The sequence below is a fragment of the Sinohyriopsis cumingii genome, chromosome 15, assembly GCF_028554795.1.
Source record: "Sinohyriopsis cumingii isolate HCF-2022 chromosome 15, ASM2855479v2, whole genome shotgun sequence".
Lineage (NCBI taxonomy): Eukaryota > Metazoa > Mollusca > Bivalvia > Unionida > Unionidae > Sinohyriopsis > Sinohyriopsis cumingii.
Genome location: NC_142975.1, coordinates 330,947 through 349,470, shown reverse-complemented (window position 1 = coordinate 349,470; position 18,524 = coordinate 330,947). Strand labels below are relative to the sequence as shown.

The window sequence follows — 18,524 nt, the reverse complement described above, 5'->3', positions numbered from 1 at the left end:
GCAATCCACCCCTAAGGTGAAATGTTTTGCTCCCAAGTCATCACCCATGTATCAACATGTAGCCATTCATAGCAGTACGGTGTCGTCTGGTCTATGTATGTCTGAATGAAATGCACCTGCCCACCTTTTAAGAAATAAACAAGGCTGTATCAGATATTAATTATATTGGTAACTTAATAAGTACATAATGATTTCAGACTTGAATAAAAGACAAACTATACGTGATAAGGCCAAGCAATATATGTTTCCTGCTGCATTGGTAACAAAATTAGGATAGGTACATAGGGTGGTTTTCCAAACAAGAAAATATATTTAATGATTAGTATATATAATGTACTCAGCGCTTCAAGTATTTGGTTAAACCGGTTCCGTCAGATGCACAATTTTAATTATTGTTTTGATTTATTTTTTAAATATTTTTTTGACGGTTGGAGGGTGATGTGCTAGGGTCGCCACAGAAAAACATGGACAATCAGCCAACCGGAAATACGGAGGGGGGGGGGGGCTAAAATTTGGTGGTAAGTGTGCATACGATTACCGTACTTATTAGTGCTTCAGAATTAATGTCCAGCAACAGTCCACACATTTTTCTAAAGCTATCACACACACACACACACACACACACACACACACACATACATATTTATGTTTCATTATTCTTATATCATGGGGTGTCCTTGCTAAAAAAAAATAATTAAAAATTATATTTAGATCGGTAGATATAAGATGAAAAATATGCTTGTGAGCATTAATGTAGAAACAAGCAAGCAACATATGATCTGAGAAGCTAACATTTGTTTGAAAAAAACTTCCAAAAAATTGCAATGTAGAAATGAAGAGTGAACATAAAAACTGGCAACATTTCTGGCGATGAATTTGAAAATGGCCGAAACCTCAAACAACCTTAATATTATTAGCTGCATTGCAAATATCAGTCACGATTCCCAAGTTTATGTTACTAAGCAATATATGAAAAGAGACCGTATGGATTTGTTGAATGAAAGGAATCTTGCAAGAATGGAAAGAAAATTCGTGCATGCGTAATTATGTACAGTGTATTTGAAGTAGTTCTTGCAAGTGTTATTGTGTGCAGTGTACATTATTATAAATAGTTTTTCTTGCAGGCGTTATTATGTACACCGTATTAAAAATAGTCAGTGTATTATAGGTTTTTTTGCAGGCGTTATTATGTACACTGTATTAAAATAATACTTATTCTTAAAGGCGTTACTATGTACACTATTAAAAATAGTTATTCTTGTAGGCGTTATTATGTACACTGTATTAAAATAATAGTTATTCTTAAAGGCGTTACTATGTACACTGGTAAAAATAGTTATTCTTGTAGGCTTTATTATGTACACTGTATTAAAATAATAGTTATTCTTGTAGGCTTTATTATATACAGTGTATTATAAATAGTTTTTCTTGTAGACGTTATTATGTACACTGTATTAAAATATTTATTCTTTTAGGGGTTATTATATACATTGTATTCGAAATAATTATTATTGTCATACTTATAATCAACCAGCTTGACAAACAATTAAAAAAAGAAAATGAAAGGACGACAATCGCCGTCGTGTACCCGCAAATATATTGCTCCGTTTTGGTCCAAGTCCGAACAACCCTTGCTTGCATGCATTGAAGGAAAACAACCCATGCTTGTACACATTGAAGGAAAACAACCCATGCTTGTACACATTGAAGGAAAACCAACTTCTTCTGACCGACCGATTTTGTATTTATTATTAATCTTATTTGTTATGAATAAATTACCAGTTTCCTTATTGGGCGCCGTTCTAGCTCAGCTGGGAGAGCGTTGAACTTATAATCCAGAGGTCGTGGGTTTAATACCGGCGAAGGCCAGCCTGTGTCAGCTACCTTGGTGTGTCCAGGGGAAATGCACTGTATTAAAGTGTCTTTAAAATGCACAAAAAGAAACATTTTTATTATTATACTGGAATCCACAACTTCCCCGATGCACAGGATGTTGCCTTATTTGTAACCTACTGAATATACACGTGGGAAGCAGTATTTATCCGTACCTGTGATATTGTTTTGTCCATTTCAACTATGACACGATGAAAGTGATAGTGACTCGATAGTTCATGAGTTTGTCTAACGAATTGGCTTTCCATGACTTATTTACATCTAATTTATAAAGATAGGACTATACAGCCCCCCCCCCCCACCTCCATATTTTGCAGGACGATATTGAAGAATTCCAAAAAGCGAGTATCTGATTTCTTACATCGAGGTTTTTTTTTGTTGTTGTTGCGAGTATTAGCAGATTGTGGAAGTCCTTTCTATATACGTCAATCAAATGTGCTGAATCTTTTGAAAGCCAATTGATACCTTTTCAAAATTAGTACGGTCACATTCGTTCTGAAACAGTCTTTTACAGCTGTTGACGTTGCGGTTTGCAACAATACCATTACTGTGTAGCATCAAGCAAACCAGGAGTCTTTTATTTTTATCTTACTGCTTTGGTGGTGGTGGTGGTGGTGGGGTAGAAAACCTTGTATCTCCTTGCTTTGAGGCACAGCAGACCACCGTGCATCTCCTTGCTTTGAGAGGCGGTAGACCACCGTGTAGTTCATTGCTCTGAGACGCGGTAGACCGACGTGTATCTTCATAATGTTGATTCGTCTGGGAGCCACGATAACTCGGTTGGTAGAACGCAGATTCGTAATCCCGTGGTTGCGGATTTGATACCCAAGCAGGCTAACGCATGTTCACTACTTTAAAAGTGTCGTTCAAACCAACAAAACGGAATGCATCACCATTACTTACTGTAGAGTTCAGCATCGTTGTTTTGTTTAATTTTTGGAACAGTTCCAAATTTTAATGCAACCAACAAATATAGATATGCAGGTTGGGCGAGTTGGGTAGTCGTATGACTAGCTACGCAAATGACAAGCACCAGGTCAGATTTCGTGAAGTGTTATCTCGTTAATCAGTGAAATAAAGTTATAACGAATACTGTAATCACAATTTTTGAGACTTAAAATCGTCGTCATAAGGATTTCAGGATGACATGGCCCGGTGTAAGATGGTTGAAGTTTCCTAAGCTGATATTAAGCGGCCACCCAATATTGCCGACGCGCGGTGGCGGCGAGTTCCAACTATTCGATCTGTAGTGGACATCCATTATAAATGTCAAACTATGTACAAACGGGGTGGGATGGGCAAGAGGAAACACGGACTACACAACAAACTTCATCAAGTCATCTTTCGTCGTGTAGTGGATTGGATCAAAATGTATTTGTATTCGTCAATATGTATGTATTTTCATTCACGTACTCTAATGATATTAGTTCAAGGCATGGATGAAAATACAGGTTCGTTTTTCTTTTAATACTGCGTTAAATCTTGATAAGATCTGTAGTTACCTATTTTATAACAATGACCTGTTTCATAAGTGACATTTCCTGAGTGATGTGCTAGTATGCCTGGGATCTAGAGCCCTAGATTGTGGTGGCAGCACCAGCTTTGTCTCTTACGTTTTATCAAACCATATCTCGCAGATATGACACTTGTTGACTTCTCCAGAAGTATGTTCACTAGTTAAACTGATACTCTATTCTTGTGCGCAGTTGACAACTCTGTGAACATCCCATGCACTTCACACTTGAACCATTCACACGATGCTTTCGACGAGGATGAAATAATGAACTTTGAAGCAAATTACATTAGACTTGTGCTACTTCGAGTCGCGTGCCTGGCTTATACCTTCATTCTTTTACACGGCAAGTGCATTTGTTTTCTATATTTTAACGATCACTGATTATAAACCAGAGGTTAGTGGGAGTTTGTTAAGATAACAGTTTTCTTGGAACGTAAGCGAAATCGAGGCTTCGGTGCATAACTGGACAGCTCAATACCACCCCCCCCCCCTTTTCTTTTCGTTTTGAACTCCACCATAATCTGACACACATATATGGATTTGTAAAAGACTTCTTTAATCACGTAAGAAGTAATAAACTCAGTTATCAGTGTTGGCAATACAATATTCAAACCTTTGACAATATCACGTGGTACGCCTAGTGGGTAGTATCCGATGACCTTTCTTGTGTGATACGTTAACTAGGGCATTCGCCGATTGTGAACTTCTGTTACAAGCATGTGAGAGTGCTGTCATGTGTTGATGATAGGATTTGTATTATACTTTGAAAATGGTCCGCAATTTTTTTTTTATTTCTCAGATCTTTGGCTGACTGACAATTAATTTGGGTAAGACAGAAAGTGTTATGTTTGGGTTCAAGAAAAATGGTAAAATTATTAAATAATTAATAGTATACAGAATAATGCGTAATGGCTACACAGTCTATTTTTAGACGTGTTCTTAAATATCTAGATAAACATGTAATGGCTACAAGTCTATTTTTAGATCTGATTTGAAATATCTTTATAAGCTTATGTCAAGTAGTATACTATATAAATATAGTAAATTCCATGTTAAAGTTTGGATGGTCACTATGAAAGGACAAAGGGAGGAAGTCTTTCAGTGTTGGTCATATTTTGATTACATAATACATGCAACCTCTTTTCTCTGTATGTTTTTATAGCAATAGCAAGATTTTGTGATGATGCCCTAAAGCGAGTAAAAACTATTTATACTAAATTTATCACTGATAAATGTTTACATATATGCTTTCAATTAGGTATTGTTTAATATAGCATAATAAGTCCGTTTACTAGAAACTCTAAGGGATTCTGACCATGATTATATGAACTGGATCATTTGTTAATTAGACAGTGAGTAATCGTGAACTGTATCATATAGTCTTTGTTAATTAGACAGTGGTAATCATCAACTGTATCATATAGTCTTTGTTAATTAGACAGTGGTAATCATGAACTGGATCATATAGTCTTTGCTAACTAGACTGAGTAATCATGAACTGAATCATATAGTCTTTGATAATTAGACAGTGGTAATCATCAACTGTATCATATAGTCTTTGCTAACTAGACTGAGTAATCATGAACTGTATCATATAGTCTTTGATAATTAGACAGTGGTAATCATGAACTGTATCATATAGTCTTTGTTAATTAGACCATGGTAATCATGAACTGTATCATATAGTCTTTGTTAATTAGACAGTGAGTAGTCATGAACTGTATCATATAGTCTTTGTTAATTAGACAGTAAGTAATCATGAACTGTATCATATAGTCTTTGTTAATTAGACAGTGAGTAATCATGAACTTTATCATATAGTCTTTGTTAATTAGACAGTGGTAATCATGAACTGTATCATATAGTCATTGTTAACTAGACAGTGAGTAATCATGAACTGTATCATATAGTCTTTGTTAATTAGACAGTGGTAATCATGAACTGTATCATATAGTCTTTGTTAATTAGACAGTGAGTAATCATGAACTGTACCATCTAGTCATTGTTAATTAGACCATGGTATTCATGAACTGTATCACATAGTCTTTGTTAATTAGACAGTGGTAATCATGAACTGGATCATATAGTCTTTGTTAATTAGACAGTGAGTAATCATGAACTGGATCATATAGTCTTTGTTAATTAGACCGTGGTAATCATGAACTGGATCATATAGTCTTTGTTAATTAGACAGAGAGTAATCATGAACTGGATCATATGGTCTTTGTTAATTAGACAGTGAGAAATCATGAACTGGATCATATAGTCTTTGTTAATTAGACTGAGTAATCATGAACTGGATCATATAGTCATTGTTAATTAGACAGTGGTAATCATGAACTGGATCATATAGTCTTTGTTAATTAGACAGTGGTAATCATGAACTGTATCATATAGTCTTTGTTAATTAGACAGTGGTAATCATAAACTGTATCATATAGTCTTTGTTAATTAGACAGTGGTAATCTAATCATAAATTGTCTCATATAGTCTTTGTTAATTAGACAGTGAGTAATCATGAACTGGATCATATATCACAACATTCTATTGATTCAGCCATAAATATGGCAGTCCTAATTCATCATGTATACATTATATATATACATTTGATTTGGTCTTTCAATTTAAATATATTTTTGACTGAAAAAGTTCATGGCTTGATAAAACACCAGACCCAAATTTTATCATTTATATGTCACGTTTGTGATTTGGCAATCTTCCAAGATGGTCACATCAACATTTGTAACATTGTTAACTTTCAGGATATTTGTTTATAATTTCAAATGCACATTTTCCACAAGGCTTGCATAGTGAAACCCCTTTACCTGAACATCACCAAAATGCATTCCAGTAATTACTAACAAATAAAATGCAACTTTTCCAAGGAAATTGCCTATATTCACTTAGACAGTTTGTTTGTTTGATGTACTGGTCGATCCTTCATTCTTAAATAACACAGTTCCAAGATATATAAAAAAAATTCACAACCCTGAGTTGTTTTTCCCATAATAAAATTAAGTGGTTGTGTGTCTTTTTTATATATATCAAAACAGTATTTAGTGGTAATGACAATCAGTAAACATTCAAGTAATTTAACATTAATTGTCAAATATATTTTGATTTAGCAGATAATACATAATTGTCTGCATACAGTAAAATAAAACATGCCCTCAAGGTTAGCATAGATATTGAATTTGATCATTATTAAAGAACAAAAATAAATGCAGAGGTAAAGAAACTCCTTGCTTGACACCAGTATTTTTTAAAACCACATACTTGGAAGGAATCATTATGAAACACTTGACCACGTTGACTTTCGTCTTGAAGTAATTTATAGAAATTTTGTGTTTGGTCCTGGTTAGAGTTTTTTAATTACATTTCCTTAATCTATTGATGGATTTTGTTCATACGTGTAAGGATGAAACCAAGACGTTGATCTTTTTATCAAGATGACAGTCAAAGAAGATAAGCATAGTTTTTATTTGTACTTGAATTGATAATTCATTCTGCAGCATGGTAGCTTATTCCTTTGACCTTGTATTCAAATCCATTGTAGTAAAAGATCCATGTCAAGGTGTTTTGTTGAAGCCTTTTTTAAAATTTGTTTATATTTCCTAAACCCCATGGTGGGTTTTGTTCATGCTTGTGATGAATCATTATAAACACATTCCACATATTCATAGTTTACATTTTTTACCTTAGTGAAAGCGATAAAAATTTGAATTAAGTTTATTTAAACTTTTTTCGTTTGTTTATATTTCTTTAATCTCCTTCTGAAGGACATTCTTTATATTTGCATGACTCATTATGAAACAGACAATTCATTTTGTCACATGCTTGGTGATCCTTTGACCATGGGTCAGGGTAAAAAAATTTTCATCAAAGTTTTGGTTTCAGTTTTGAATTTACTTATATTTTTTAAACAACTTGATAGCTTTTATTCGTAATTGGAATCAGTTATTCTGAAGCTCAGACAATTCATTCTGTGATACACTCTGTTGACCAGGGGTCATGCTTAAAGTCATAGAAAATTTGTTTTTATCATATTGGTTTATAAACCATTACAGTGCTAAGATTTAATTCTTCGTGGACCTCATTGATGTAGCTAGGGTTATAAAAACAATATGTTAAGATTGTGGTCCAAATTTGCCGATTTCCTTATTCTCCGGATGGATCTTTCTTCATACTTGGAATGCTCATTAAGAGGCTAAGACAGTTAATTCAGTAACATGCCTGCTGGTTCATTAAACCTTGGGTCAAAGTTGTGGAAATAACATATATTCAAAGGTTTTGTGCACATTTAAAAAAATTAATATGCTCACTCCTTTAACCTTGGGTCAAGGTCATGATCATTGAAATTTGCTGATATGGTTTTGGTTACAATTGTTTCATTTGTCTATATTTCCTAAAACCCATGATTGGTTTCAGGAATTCTTTAAAGAAATCATTACCATATTAATATCGTTCACTGAACAAAACACTTGCTGTTTTGACTTTTGAGTCAGCCATATAAAAACTGGTCATGGTTTTGGTTGAAGTATTTGTCATTTGCTTTTATTTTCTAAACCCCATTCTAGATTTTGTTCAGACTTGTGAAGTTGGGATTATGTTTGGGTACAAAATGAATTCTGAGATTTGCTCACTCACCCCTTTGATCCTGAGGTTATATTAATACATGCAGGTAAAGAAAAGAGCATTATTTTTTAGTTATTTTTAAATTCTATTTTTCTTTATTTTATAATCTATTAATTCTATGATGTTCTCAGTCACAGCTTTGTAAAATTTGCACCAAGAGTTTTGTTAAAGATTTATATTCACTTAGTTATGTTTTGCAAACCCCTTAGTTAATTTTGTTAATACTTGGAGTGAATCAAGCGGAAGCCAAGTCCATTCATTCTCTGAATGCTTTCGTGCTCCTTTGATTTCACAGAAGATTTACAGTCGCGTTTTGGTCAAAGTTTTTCCATTTGCATTTTCCCATGATGCGTTGATGAATGAGGATCAAGACAGTACATTAGTGTCAAGGGCATGCCCCTTTGACCTTGGAGTCCGCGTTTGATTAAATTTGTGCAACTCACCCCAGGAATAGTCTTAAAGGTATCAGGAACTCTTTTTGCCTTGCTGGACATTTTGTAGGGTTAATCTCATCAACACCACATGAGTGGTTATGGGACTTGGAAACTCCATTTTATCTCTCTCCTTCTGGAGAGAAGTACTGGGAAGAACAGTTATGTCGTCACCTTGGGAGCAGGTGCACGAGGGCAGTGTGATTTCTATCATGGTGGATACAGATAAGGTCAGAGAGGAAGCAGTTGTGACAGTTCCTTCCCTTAATTGTTGTCCCCATTGTCCCACCTATTAGTCAGATGTTGGAGAAAGAGGAAGTTTGAAGTTTACCATATTATTTTCCCCCATCTAGATAAGTTTCTGGTGCCTCCCCCGTTCTAAAGTATGCTTTCTGAGCCCCCCCCCCCCAGTCTAGATAGGCTTCCTGGGGCCACCTTCAGTCTATATAGGTTTTCTGGGACCTCGGATAGTGTAAGTAGACTTTCTGGGGACTCTACCAGCCTAGATAGATTTTCTGCGGACTCCCCATTCTGTATATGATTTCTAGGGACTCCCCCAGTTATTTTTTTCTCATGCTCATCTACTCTGGAATTGTCTAGGAGTGAAAGCTTGTGGTTGTAATGAAGATGTTGTGTTGATCATGCTCCTCATGGAGTTTGTTTATCTTTGCCTTCAAGTCATCTTAGGAATTGCCTGACCATAGCAAAAATCTTTGAAAGGCTGCACCACTTGAGTTTGAGATACACTTTGAAGTTCTTTGTCTCTCAGTAGCATCACAGGATTTGAGGGACCAAGCAACATAGGTCCTTGGAAGCAACTCTAGGTCCAACACTAACATTGATTTGGTTTCCGTATTTGCCAGCCAGGGTTTCAGGCTACCATCTTCCATTCCTCCACTTCCTACCAAGGTCCCATTCTTGGTCAGATCTGCTGGAGATGATCAAGACAGGCTTCTTTGCCCATTTAGGGCTTTAAGGTTTTATATGGTTTCCATGAAAGGGGGAAGGACTTATCCCATTCAGCCTCTTCTCTGAAATCTTGGTAGTCACCATCAAGAGAGATTATCAGTCCACAACTGAGAGGAACATTTATTTCATGATAATTGAAGCTATTGCTACTTCATAAGCCAATTTGAATCACTCTTTGGGTGACATTATGAGAGTCACCTTCGATGGTCTTGTACTACCTTTTCATTTACTGTTGATCTTTGGCACATCAGAACCAAGGTGATTTTCATTGTGTCCGAAAGTGACAGCGCAGCATGTGGTCGAACATTCCACCAGTAGTGAAATCTCCTACCATAAGGGTATGTCCAGTAGTTGTTTATACCAGTTTTCTTTAGGCCATCAACTTTCATCCCAGCTGGTGAATTCAATAATGCATTGAAAATAATCATTCTTACCAGCCCATCTGATGTCCATTTTCATGCAAAGTCAAAAGATGATGTTCCATATATTGGCCATGACTTGGTGTCAGTCTGGGATCATGTTCTTGTCAAATCATGTCCTTCAGTACTAATTGAAGGAGGGAATAATTAGCTTTAACTTTGGTCTAGGAGTCTTGCTAAAGCAGAGCAGTGTAGTAGTAGCAGGTAAGTACATGTAATGAATTTTAGTTTTACCTATACTCACCATCCTACCTCCAAAATACCCCACTGCATTTTCAAAATTTTGTGGCCAAGTTAAATGTAGTTAAGAACTTTGCCATTTAATTGGGGGCATCCATGTCACATTTTTTAGTTTGCAAAATTAATCACATCAAGTTTTCAAGTGACTACAAGAAGACCATTCTCTTTCAGCATGAGATTCTACTGTTGTAGCCATGGCAACTGAATCAGTGCAGCTAAGCAACAGACAGGAACTTGTGGAGGGCTTGGATACAGAGCAAGTGTTTGATTACCTCATCCAACATGGAGTCTTAGATACAGAGAAGGTCACAATCATTCGAGAGGAAGAAACACAGATCAATCAAAACATCACCCTTCTTAAGTTCCTTGAGGGTGCAGGCTCAACTGCCTTGGCTCTCTTCATCAATGCTCTTCGACAGTCTGGGCAGTTACGACTTGCAAGCTCCATTGACGAGTCTGGACGAATTAAACCTGTTGTTGGTTCAGGTAGAAACATGTATAATGACATTAGCAGAAAAATAAAATTGCCTTTGTGCACTATTAGTTCTTTTTACCTTTTGGCTGAGTGTGGCAACTATCAGAAACAAAGTATCACTTCACAGAAATTCCAAAGAAATAAGGAACATTTTAATTGACACAAGGATAATGAAACCACTAATATTCATTAATGTTAACAGAGCTTATCTTGATCATGTAAGTGCTTGACTTATACATGATCCACTGTACTCACGTGCTTTACTTTTAGATCAGCCAACATGGGCTTGACCTTTAGATCAATTATTATAATTAAGCATTTGAAGCGTCACTTTATTCTGGAGTTGAGAACTGAGACACTTTCATTGATTATCTAAAAGGATGAATGATGGAGGATGCATTTTTCATTGGTTATTTAATTGGCAAGGATGAATAATCGTGGACATGCATTGTCTCATTGATAACCTAAATTGCAAGGGTGAAAGATGGAGGATATATTTTTTATTGATGACCTAATTGGTTGTAATGAATGATGGGGGACATACATTTTTTCATTGAATATATAATTAATTACAATGAATGATGGGAGACATACATTTTTTCATTGATTATCTAATTCTAATATTTTCCTGTAATTTATAGATTACGGTAAACAAGAAATACAAAATTGAAAAGAAAAGTGCAAGAGAAGTATTTTAAATAATGTACAGTAGTTTGTTTTTCATAGCTAATATAATTGCTGTTATCTTTCATTTTGTGTACTTTTATTTGTGTGTTCAATTTATTTCAGGTGTGGCACACATGCCTAGTCCAACCATATATAATAGCTTATATGTCAGATATTTAATAAGATCAATAGTAAAAATGCTTGGAAAACCCTTTTATGTCTGTCTTTCTGCCTCTCTATGACCACTCTTGGTCTCTCTCTCTCTCTCTCTCTCTATATATATATATATATATATATATATATATATATAAATGGCATACATACATACATATTATAATATCCAGCAGCATACAAATAGCGTGTTTACAACTATGTTACAGTTGTGGAGCTTTGGTCTTAAGAACCATTTACAATATTTAAATATTTTAGAATAGGGAGTAAAGTTCATTGCATCCATTGCTTTAAACCAAGAGAGACTTTTTTAAACTTCATTTGAATTATTATTTAAAGCAAGAGTGATAAGGATCATCTTACAGTAGCAGTTTTCACAGCAATAAAAATTAATAAAGGTTGAGAGTGTACTGATGTATTTGCTAGCTAATCTTTTGGATGACTATACCCTATAGAAGGTGAAAACATGTCATGGGGGATCAAACCAATTGTAGTGAACTCTGAATCAGATGAAAATGGGCATTAAATGAAGTCATGGTGTGCAAAGAGTACCATGCACCATCAGGAAAGAGTTGGGACATAAATCATGCACTGTTGCCATCTTCGAATGGTATTGACATATATTGTGCACTGTGCACCATCTGCAAGGCTATAAAGTGTGACAAATGTGGATATAAGAAAATTCTCCATTATGTCCAAATAAATCTTCATTAGAAACAGTAAACCCATCCCAAGTCAGACCCAATTAACATTGATAACACCATTGCCAAAAGGCAAGCCTGAATATGCTGCAAGGCAGGACCATACAAATGAATGAGGATGGCAATACAGAAGTGAATGAGTATATGCCATGAAGTGAATGAGGATGGCCATGAAGTGAATGAGGATGGCCATAAAGTGAATGAGGATGGCCATGAAGAAGTGAGTGATTATGACCATGAAGTGAATGAGGATGGCCATAAAGTGAATGAGGATGGCCATGAAGTGAATGAGGATTGCAATAAAGAAGTGAATGAGTATATGCCATGAAGTGAATGATTATATGCCATGAAGGGAATGAGGATGGCCATAAAAGGAATGAGGATGGCCATAAAGAAGTGAGTGATTATGGCCATAAAGTGAATGAGGATGGCCATGAAGAAGTGAGTATGGCCATAAAGTGAATGAGGATGACCATGAAGAAGTGAGTATGGCCATGAAGTGAATGAGGATGGCCATGAAGAAGTGAGTATGGCCATAAAGTGAATGAGGATGACCATGAAGAAGTGAGTATGGCCATGAAGTGAATGAGGATGGCCATGAAGAAGTGAGTATGGCCATAAAGTGAATGAGGATGACCATGAAGAAGTGAGTATGGCCATGAAGTGAATGAGGATGGCCATGAAGAAGTGAGTATGGCCATAAAGTGAATGAGGATGGCAATAAAGAAGTGAATGAGTATATGCCATGAAGTGAATGAGGATGGCCATGAAGTGAATGAGGATTGCCATAAAGTGAATGAGGATGGCCATAAAGTGAATGAGGATGGCCATGAAGTGAATGAGGATGGCCATAAAGTGAATGAGGATGGCCATAAAGAAGTGAGTGATTATGGCCATAAAGAACTGAATGAGGATGGTCATGAAGTGAATGAGGATTGCCATAAAGTGAATGAGGATGGCCATGAAGTGAATGAGGATTGCCATAAAGTGAATGAGGATGGCCATGAAGTGAATGAGGATGGCCATAAAGTGAATGAGGATGGCCATAAAGAAGTGAGTGATTATGGCCATAAAGAACTGAATGAGGATGGTCATGAAGTGAATGAGGATTGCCATAAAGTGAATGAGGATGGCCATGAAGTGAATGAGGATGGACATAAAGTGAATGAGAATGACCATAAAGTGAGTGAGCATGACCATGAAGTGAATGAGGATGGCCATGAAGGGAATGAGGATGGCCATAAAGAAGTGAGTGATTATGGCCATAAAGAACTGAATGAGGATGGTCATGAAGTGAATGAGGATTGCCATAAAGTGAATGAGGATGGCCATGAAGTGAATGAGGATGGCAATGAAGTGAATGTGGATTGCCATAAAGTGAATGAGGATGGCCATGAAGTGAATGAGGATGGCCATAAAGTGAATGAGGATGGCGATAAAGAAGTGAGTGATTATGGCAATAAAGAACTGAATGAGGATGGTCATGAAGTGAATGAGGATTGCCATAAAGTGAATGAGGATGGCCATGAAGTGAATGAGGATGGCCATAAAGTGAATGAGGATGACCATAAAGTGAATGAGGATGGCCATGAAGAAGTGAGTATGACCATGAACTGAATGAGGATGGCCATGACGTGAATGAGGTACTGCTATGGTACAAGTGAACAAGGCATTAGGTTCTTTAGAGTTATTGGTACTGCTATGGTACAAGTGAACAATTCAATGGGTTCTTTAGAGTTATTGGTACTGCTATGGTACAAGTGAACAAGTCAATGGGTTCTTTAGAGTTATTGGTACTGCTATGGTTCAGGTGAACAAGTCAGTGGGTTCTTTAGAGGGATTGGTACTGCTATGGTACAAGTAAACAAGGCATTGGGTTCTGTAGAGGTGTTGGTACTGCTATGGTACAAGTGAACAAGGCATTGGGTTCTTTAGAGATATTGGTACTGCTATGGTACAAATGAACAAGGCAATGGGTTCTTTAGAGGTATTGGTAAATGTACTGCTATGGTACAAGTAAACAAGGCATTGGGTTCTTTAGAGTTATTGGTACTGCTATGGTACAAGTGAACAAGTCAATGGGTTCTTTAGAGTTATTGGTACTGCTATGGTACAAGTAAACAAGGCATTGGGTTCTTTAGAGATATTGGTACTGCTATGGTACAAGTGAACAAGTCAGTGGGTTCTTTAGATGTATTGGTACTGCTATGGTACAAGTGAACAAGGCATTGGGTTCTTTAGAGATATTGGTACTGCTATGGTACAAGTGAACAAGGCAATGGGTTCTTTAGAGTTATTGGTACTGCTATGGAACAAGTGAAAAAGGCAATGGGTTCTTTAGAGTTATTGGTACTGCTATGGTACAGGTGAAAAAGACAATGGGTTCTTTAGAGGTATTGGTACTGCTATGGTACAAGTGAACAATGCAATGGGTTCTTTAGAGTTATTGGTACTGCTATGGAACAAGTGAAAAAGGCAATGGGTTCTTTAGAGTTATTGGTACTGCTATGGTACAGGTGAAAAAGACAATGGGTTCTTTAGAGGTATTGGTACTGCTATGGTACAAGTAAACAAGGCATTGGGTTCTGTAGAGTTATTGGTACTGCTATGGTACAAGTGAACAAGGCATTGGGTTCTTTAGAGATATTGGTACTGCTATGGTACAAATGAACAAGGCAATGGGTTCTTTAGAGATATTGGTATATGTACTGCTATGGTACAAGTAAACAAGGCATTGGGTTCTGTAGAGGTGTTGGTACTGCTATGGTACAAGTAAACAAGACATTGGGTTCTGTAGAGGTGTTGGTACTGCTATGGTACAAGTGAACAAGGCATTGGGTTCTTTAGAGATATTGGTACTGCTATGGTACAAGTGAACAAGTCAATGGGTTCTTTAGAGATATTGGTACATGTACTGCTATGGTACAAGTGAACAAGTCAGTCGGTTCTTTAGAGTTATTGGTGCTGCTATGGTACAAGTGAACAAGGCAGTGGGTTCTTTAGAGATATTGGTAGTGCTATGGTACAGGTGAAAAAGGCAATGGGTTCTTTAGAGATATTGGTAGTGCTATGGTACAGGTGAAAAAGGCAATGGGTTCTTTAGAGGTATTGGTCTCCAAAAACAAATTTAGGCTATAGATATTTAATGTATTTCCTTTGAAATTATGTTCATTGCTACACTTTTTCCAGTCGGTGTAAAGCTCAGGGTGTGATGTGTGGGTAAGCATTATGATGTAAAAAAGGAAGACATTTTTGCATGCATCCAATCAGAAGAATGGGTATATTGATACATAATGGATGTACAGTTTCAGTGCAGTTACATGTATACATTGCAGTATGTCTACTTCAGCTACTAAGTAAGATCTTATTGTCACATTTATATGTGTGTTCAAATGTGACAGAATACACAAATAAGTAAATTTTGACTCTTGAGCTTAAATGTTATTTGCAGCACTTGGTCATTTAAATATTTCATGCTATCTCAGCTGAAAGATTCATATCTGTATTTTTCAGGATATTGGGAAAAGCCAAGATACAAAGGTAAGATAGAGGCAAGCACTGAGCTGTGTATTTACCGTCTGTCTCAGAAAACTTGAAGACAATATAAAATATTTCCCTGTTTTGATTTATTGTGATGAATTATTTACTTGTGATTTTTTTTTAAAATTCAAACTTAAAAACTGAGGCTTTAGAAAATTATGATGTCTTACTAAAAATAGTTTGACCATTAATACACAGTACATGTAACATGAATTGCTGAAAATCCATATTCTCATGGCAGACTTGAATCCTTTCTGCTGTTCCTGTCATGGGTTTAGATGTAGTGGTCATCTGTCCACATTGTGGCTGGTAGTGGATGGATTAAGTTTGATTGCCTCAATTAGAAAGCTAATTATGTAGCTACATTGAGTGGAACTTACTTGTCAGCTCAGTTACAATACATGATACACAGTGCTCTTGTTAAGTTCAACACAATGCCATTTAATATTCAAATACTTGACTATGAAAATACATTTGGAAATCTGTATTGCAAGAGACAAAAAGATAAATTTCCAAGCAAATAATCCAGAGTCTATTTAGGTGCCTCACAAAATATACAACTTTTAATGAAAATAACTTGCAGGTATTACCCGCATTTCATTATGTTATTAAAATAAAAATGCAAGAAATGCTGTGATACATTGTTTCATCTTCCCAGTCACTTTAAAATTGTTTGATTAACTTATTCCCACATCATGAAATGCACACAGCCTGTAATGAAATGCACACATCACTCAACAAAATACAATCTATTCTGGTGCACACAGCCATATCCAAAATACAACTAGTCCACAGAGTTTTCCCCAAAATACAATGTCTACAAGTCCAGAAACCCTATCCAATGTACCTCTACTAGTCCACACAGCCCTATTCAAAATACCTCTACTAGTCCACACAGCCCTATTCAAAATACCTCTACTAGTCCACACGGCCCTATTCAAAATACCTCTACCAGTCCACACAGCCCTATCCAATGTACCTCTACTAGTCCACACAGCCCTATTCAAAATACCTCTACCAGTCCACACAGCCCTATCCAGTGTACCTCTACTAGTTCACACAGCCCTATTCAAAATACCTCTTCTAGCCCACATAGCCCCTTAGAAAATAAAACCTCTACTAGCTCACACAGCCCAATCCAAAAATACAACCTCTTCTAGTCAACACAGCCCTATCCAAAATACCTTTTCTAGCCCATACAGCCATATCTGAAATACAAACTGTACTAGCCTACACAGCCCTATTCAAAATACAACCTCCACTAGCCCATAGAATTTGCATTTCAAATGCAAATGCCCATGCAACACATTTTCTCAGGAAATAGACGTAAGTTTACTTTTAGTTTACATTCTGTTTTGAAACATATGTTGCTGCATCCTGTAAGCTACAGCTTAAAAATTGTACTTAAAATTGTTGGTTTGGTCATGTTTTTTTTATTTTTTATTGTTGTCTTTTTATTTTTTTATGGACAGGTGAAAAAGTGTCATCACTTAAATATCTTTTGTAGGAGACAAACTTGTATTTATATTCAATTAATGCAGATGCAATTTATTTGGTACAGTACAGATGCAATTTATTTGGTACATTATAGATGCAATTTATTTGGTACATTACAGATGCAATTTATTTGGTACAGTACAGATGCAGTTTATTTGGTACAGTACAGATGCAATTTATTTGGTACAGTATAGATGCAATTTATTTGGTACAGTATAGATGCAATTTGGTACAGTACAGATGCAATTTATTTGGTACAGTATAGATGCAATTTATTTGGTACAGTACAGATGCAATTTATTTGGTACAGTATAGATGCAATTTAGTACAGTATAGATGCAATTTATTTGGTACAGTACAGATGCAATTTATTTATTTAGTACAGTACAGATGCAGTTTATTTATTTGGTACAGTATAGATGCAATTTATTTGGTACAGTACAGATGCAGTTTATTTATTTGGTACAGTACAGATGCAATTTATTTGGTACAGTACAGATGCAATTTATTTGGTACAGTATATTCTTTAAACCCACATACTGCAAAAATGATTCGTGATGTCAGCAATTATTGTTCATCAAGTTACTACTTTCTTACATTTTGACCTAATTATTCTTTTTAAGAAGTTGTCATGAATACAAATAAAGCATTTGTTAATAAAGGACAAGGACCAAATGTGCTTAGCACTTAGACCAACTATGTGAAATTGAAGAAATTATGCCCTTAATTGCCCACATGGCAATGTAAACTTTTTGGGACCAACATTAAGACTACAGTAACTTAAAACTTTGGACTAGTTTAGTTGAAAGCAATAGTAACTGAAGGTTAATTGCCTGAAGATATACATATGGATAGTATTGAGAAAAAAAAAGGTGAATCCAGTTGGTATATGGGGATGAGGTAAATCGTGTTTTCCATATTATATTAGCAGTTAATATTTCTTTAGTAGCAGTTGATTTCTCCTGGACAACCATCATCAACTTGCAATTCAACAAAAATGCAAACTATTATGCAAACAGAATTGTCAAATGGGTACAGTTGTATTTACCATACAGTTTCATTTTAGCTTTATCTAAGTGGAATTTCTTTCTGTTTGTACGTATTTCCTGTTGTTTAACTTTTACTGTATTATGCTTAAGGTATGAAATTGACAACTGTCATGGTTGAATTTATGGGGTCCAGATATATCCCATCAGTTTGTTTAGTGTGTTTACTCACATAGCAGATGCATGAGAATCATCAAGAAGTGCCGTACAATGCACATTGGCTGCAATACAATCATTGATGGACTTCCTCTTGACTGACTGGATTTGCAATAGACTTGGGGGGAAGACCACCAGACTGAGTGGATATCCACTACTTGTAGTTTGC

The 18,524-nt window shown here is 35.9% G+C and overlaps 1 protein-coding gene across 2 annotated transcripts in view; it reads left to right on the top strand.

The window, feature by feature from the left end:
• LOC149781109 (uncharacterized) overlaps positions 1-18,524 on the top strand; it is a 123,942-nt gene that overhangs the window by 100,827 nt on the left and 4,591 nt on the right. For both annotated transcript variants that reach the window (XM_089935199.1, XM_089935200.1), the window contains 2 exons: positions 10,275-10,589; positions 15,630-15,656. In XM_089935199.1, the coding sequence (XP_089791325.1) occupies positions 10,298-10,589; positions 15,630-15,656 (319 nt within the window). In that variant the 5' untranslated portion in view covers positions 10,275-10,297. The remainder of the gene's footprint in view (positions 1-10,274; positions 10,590-15,629; positions 15,657-18,524) is intronic.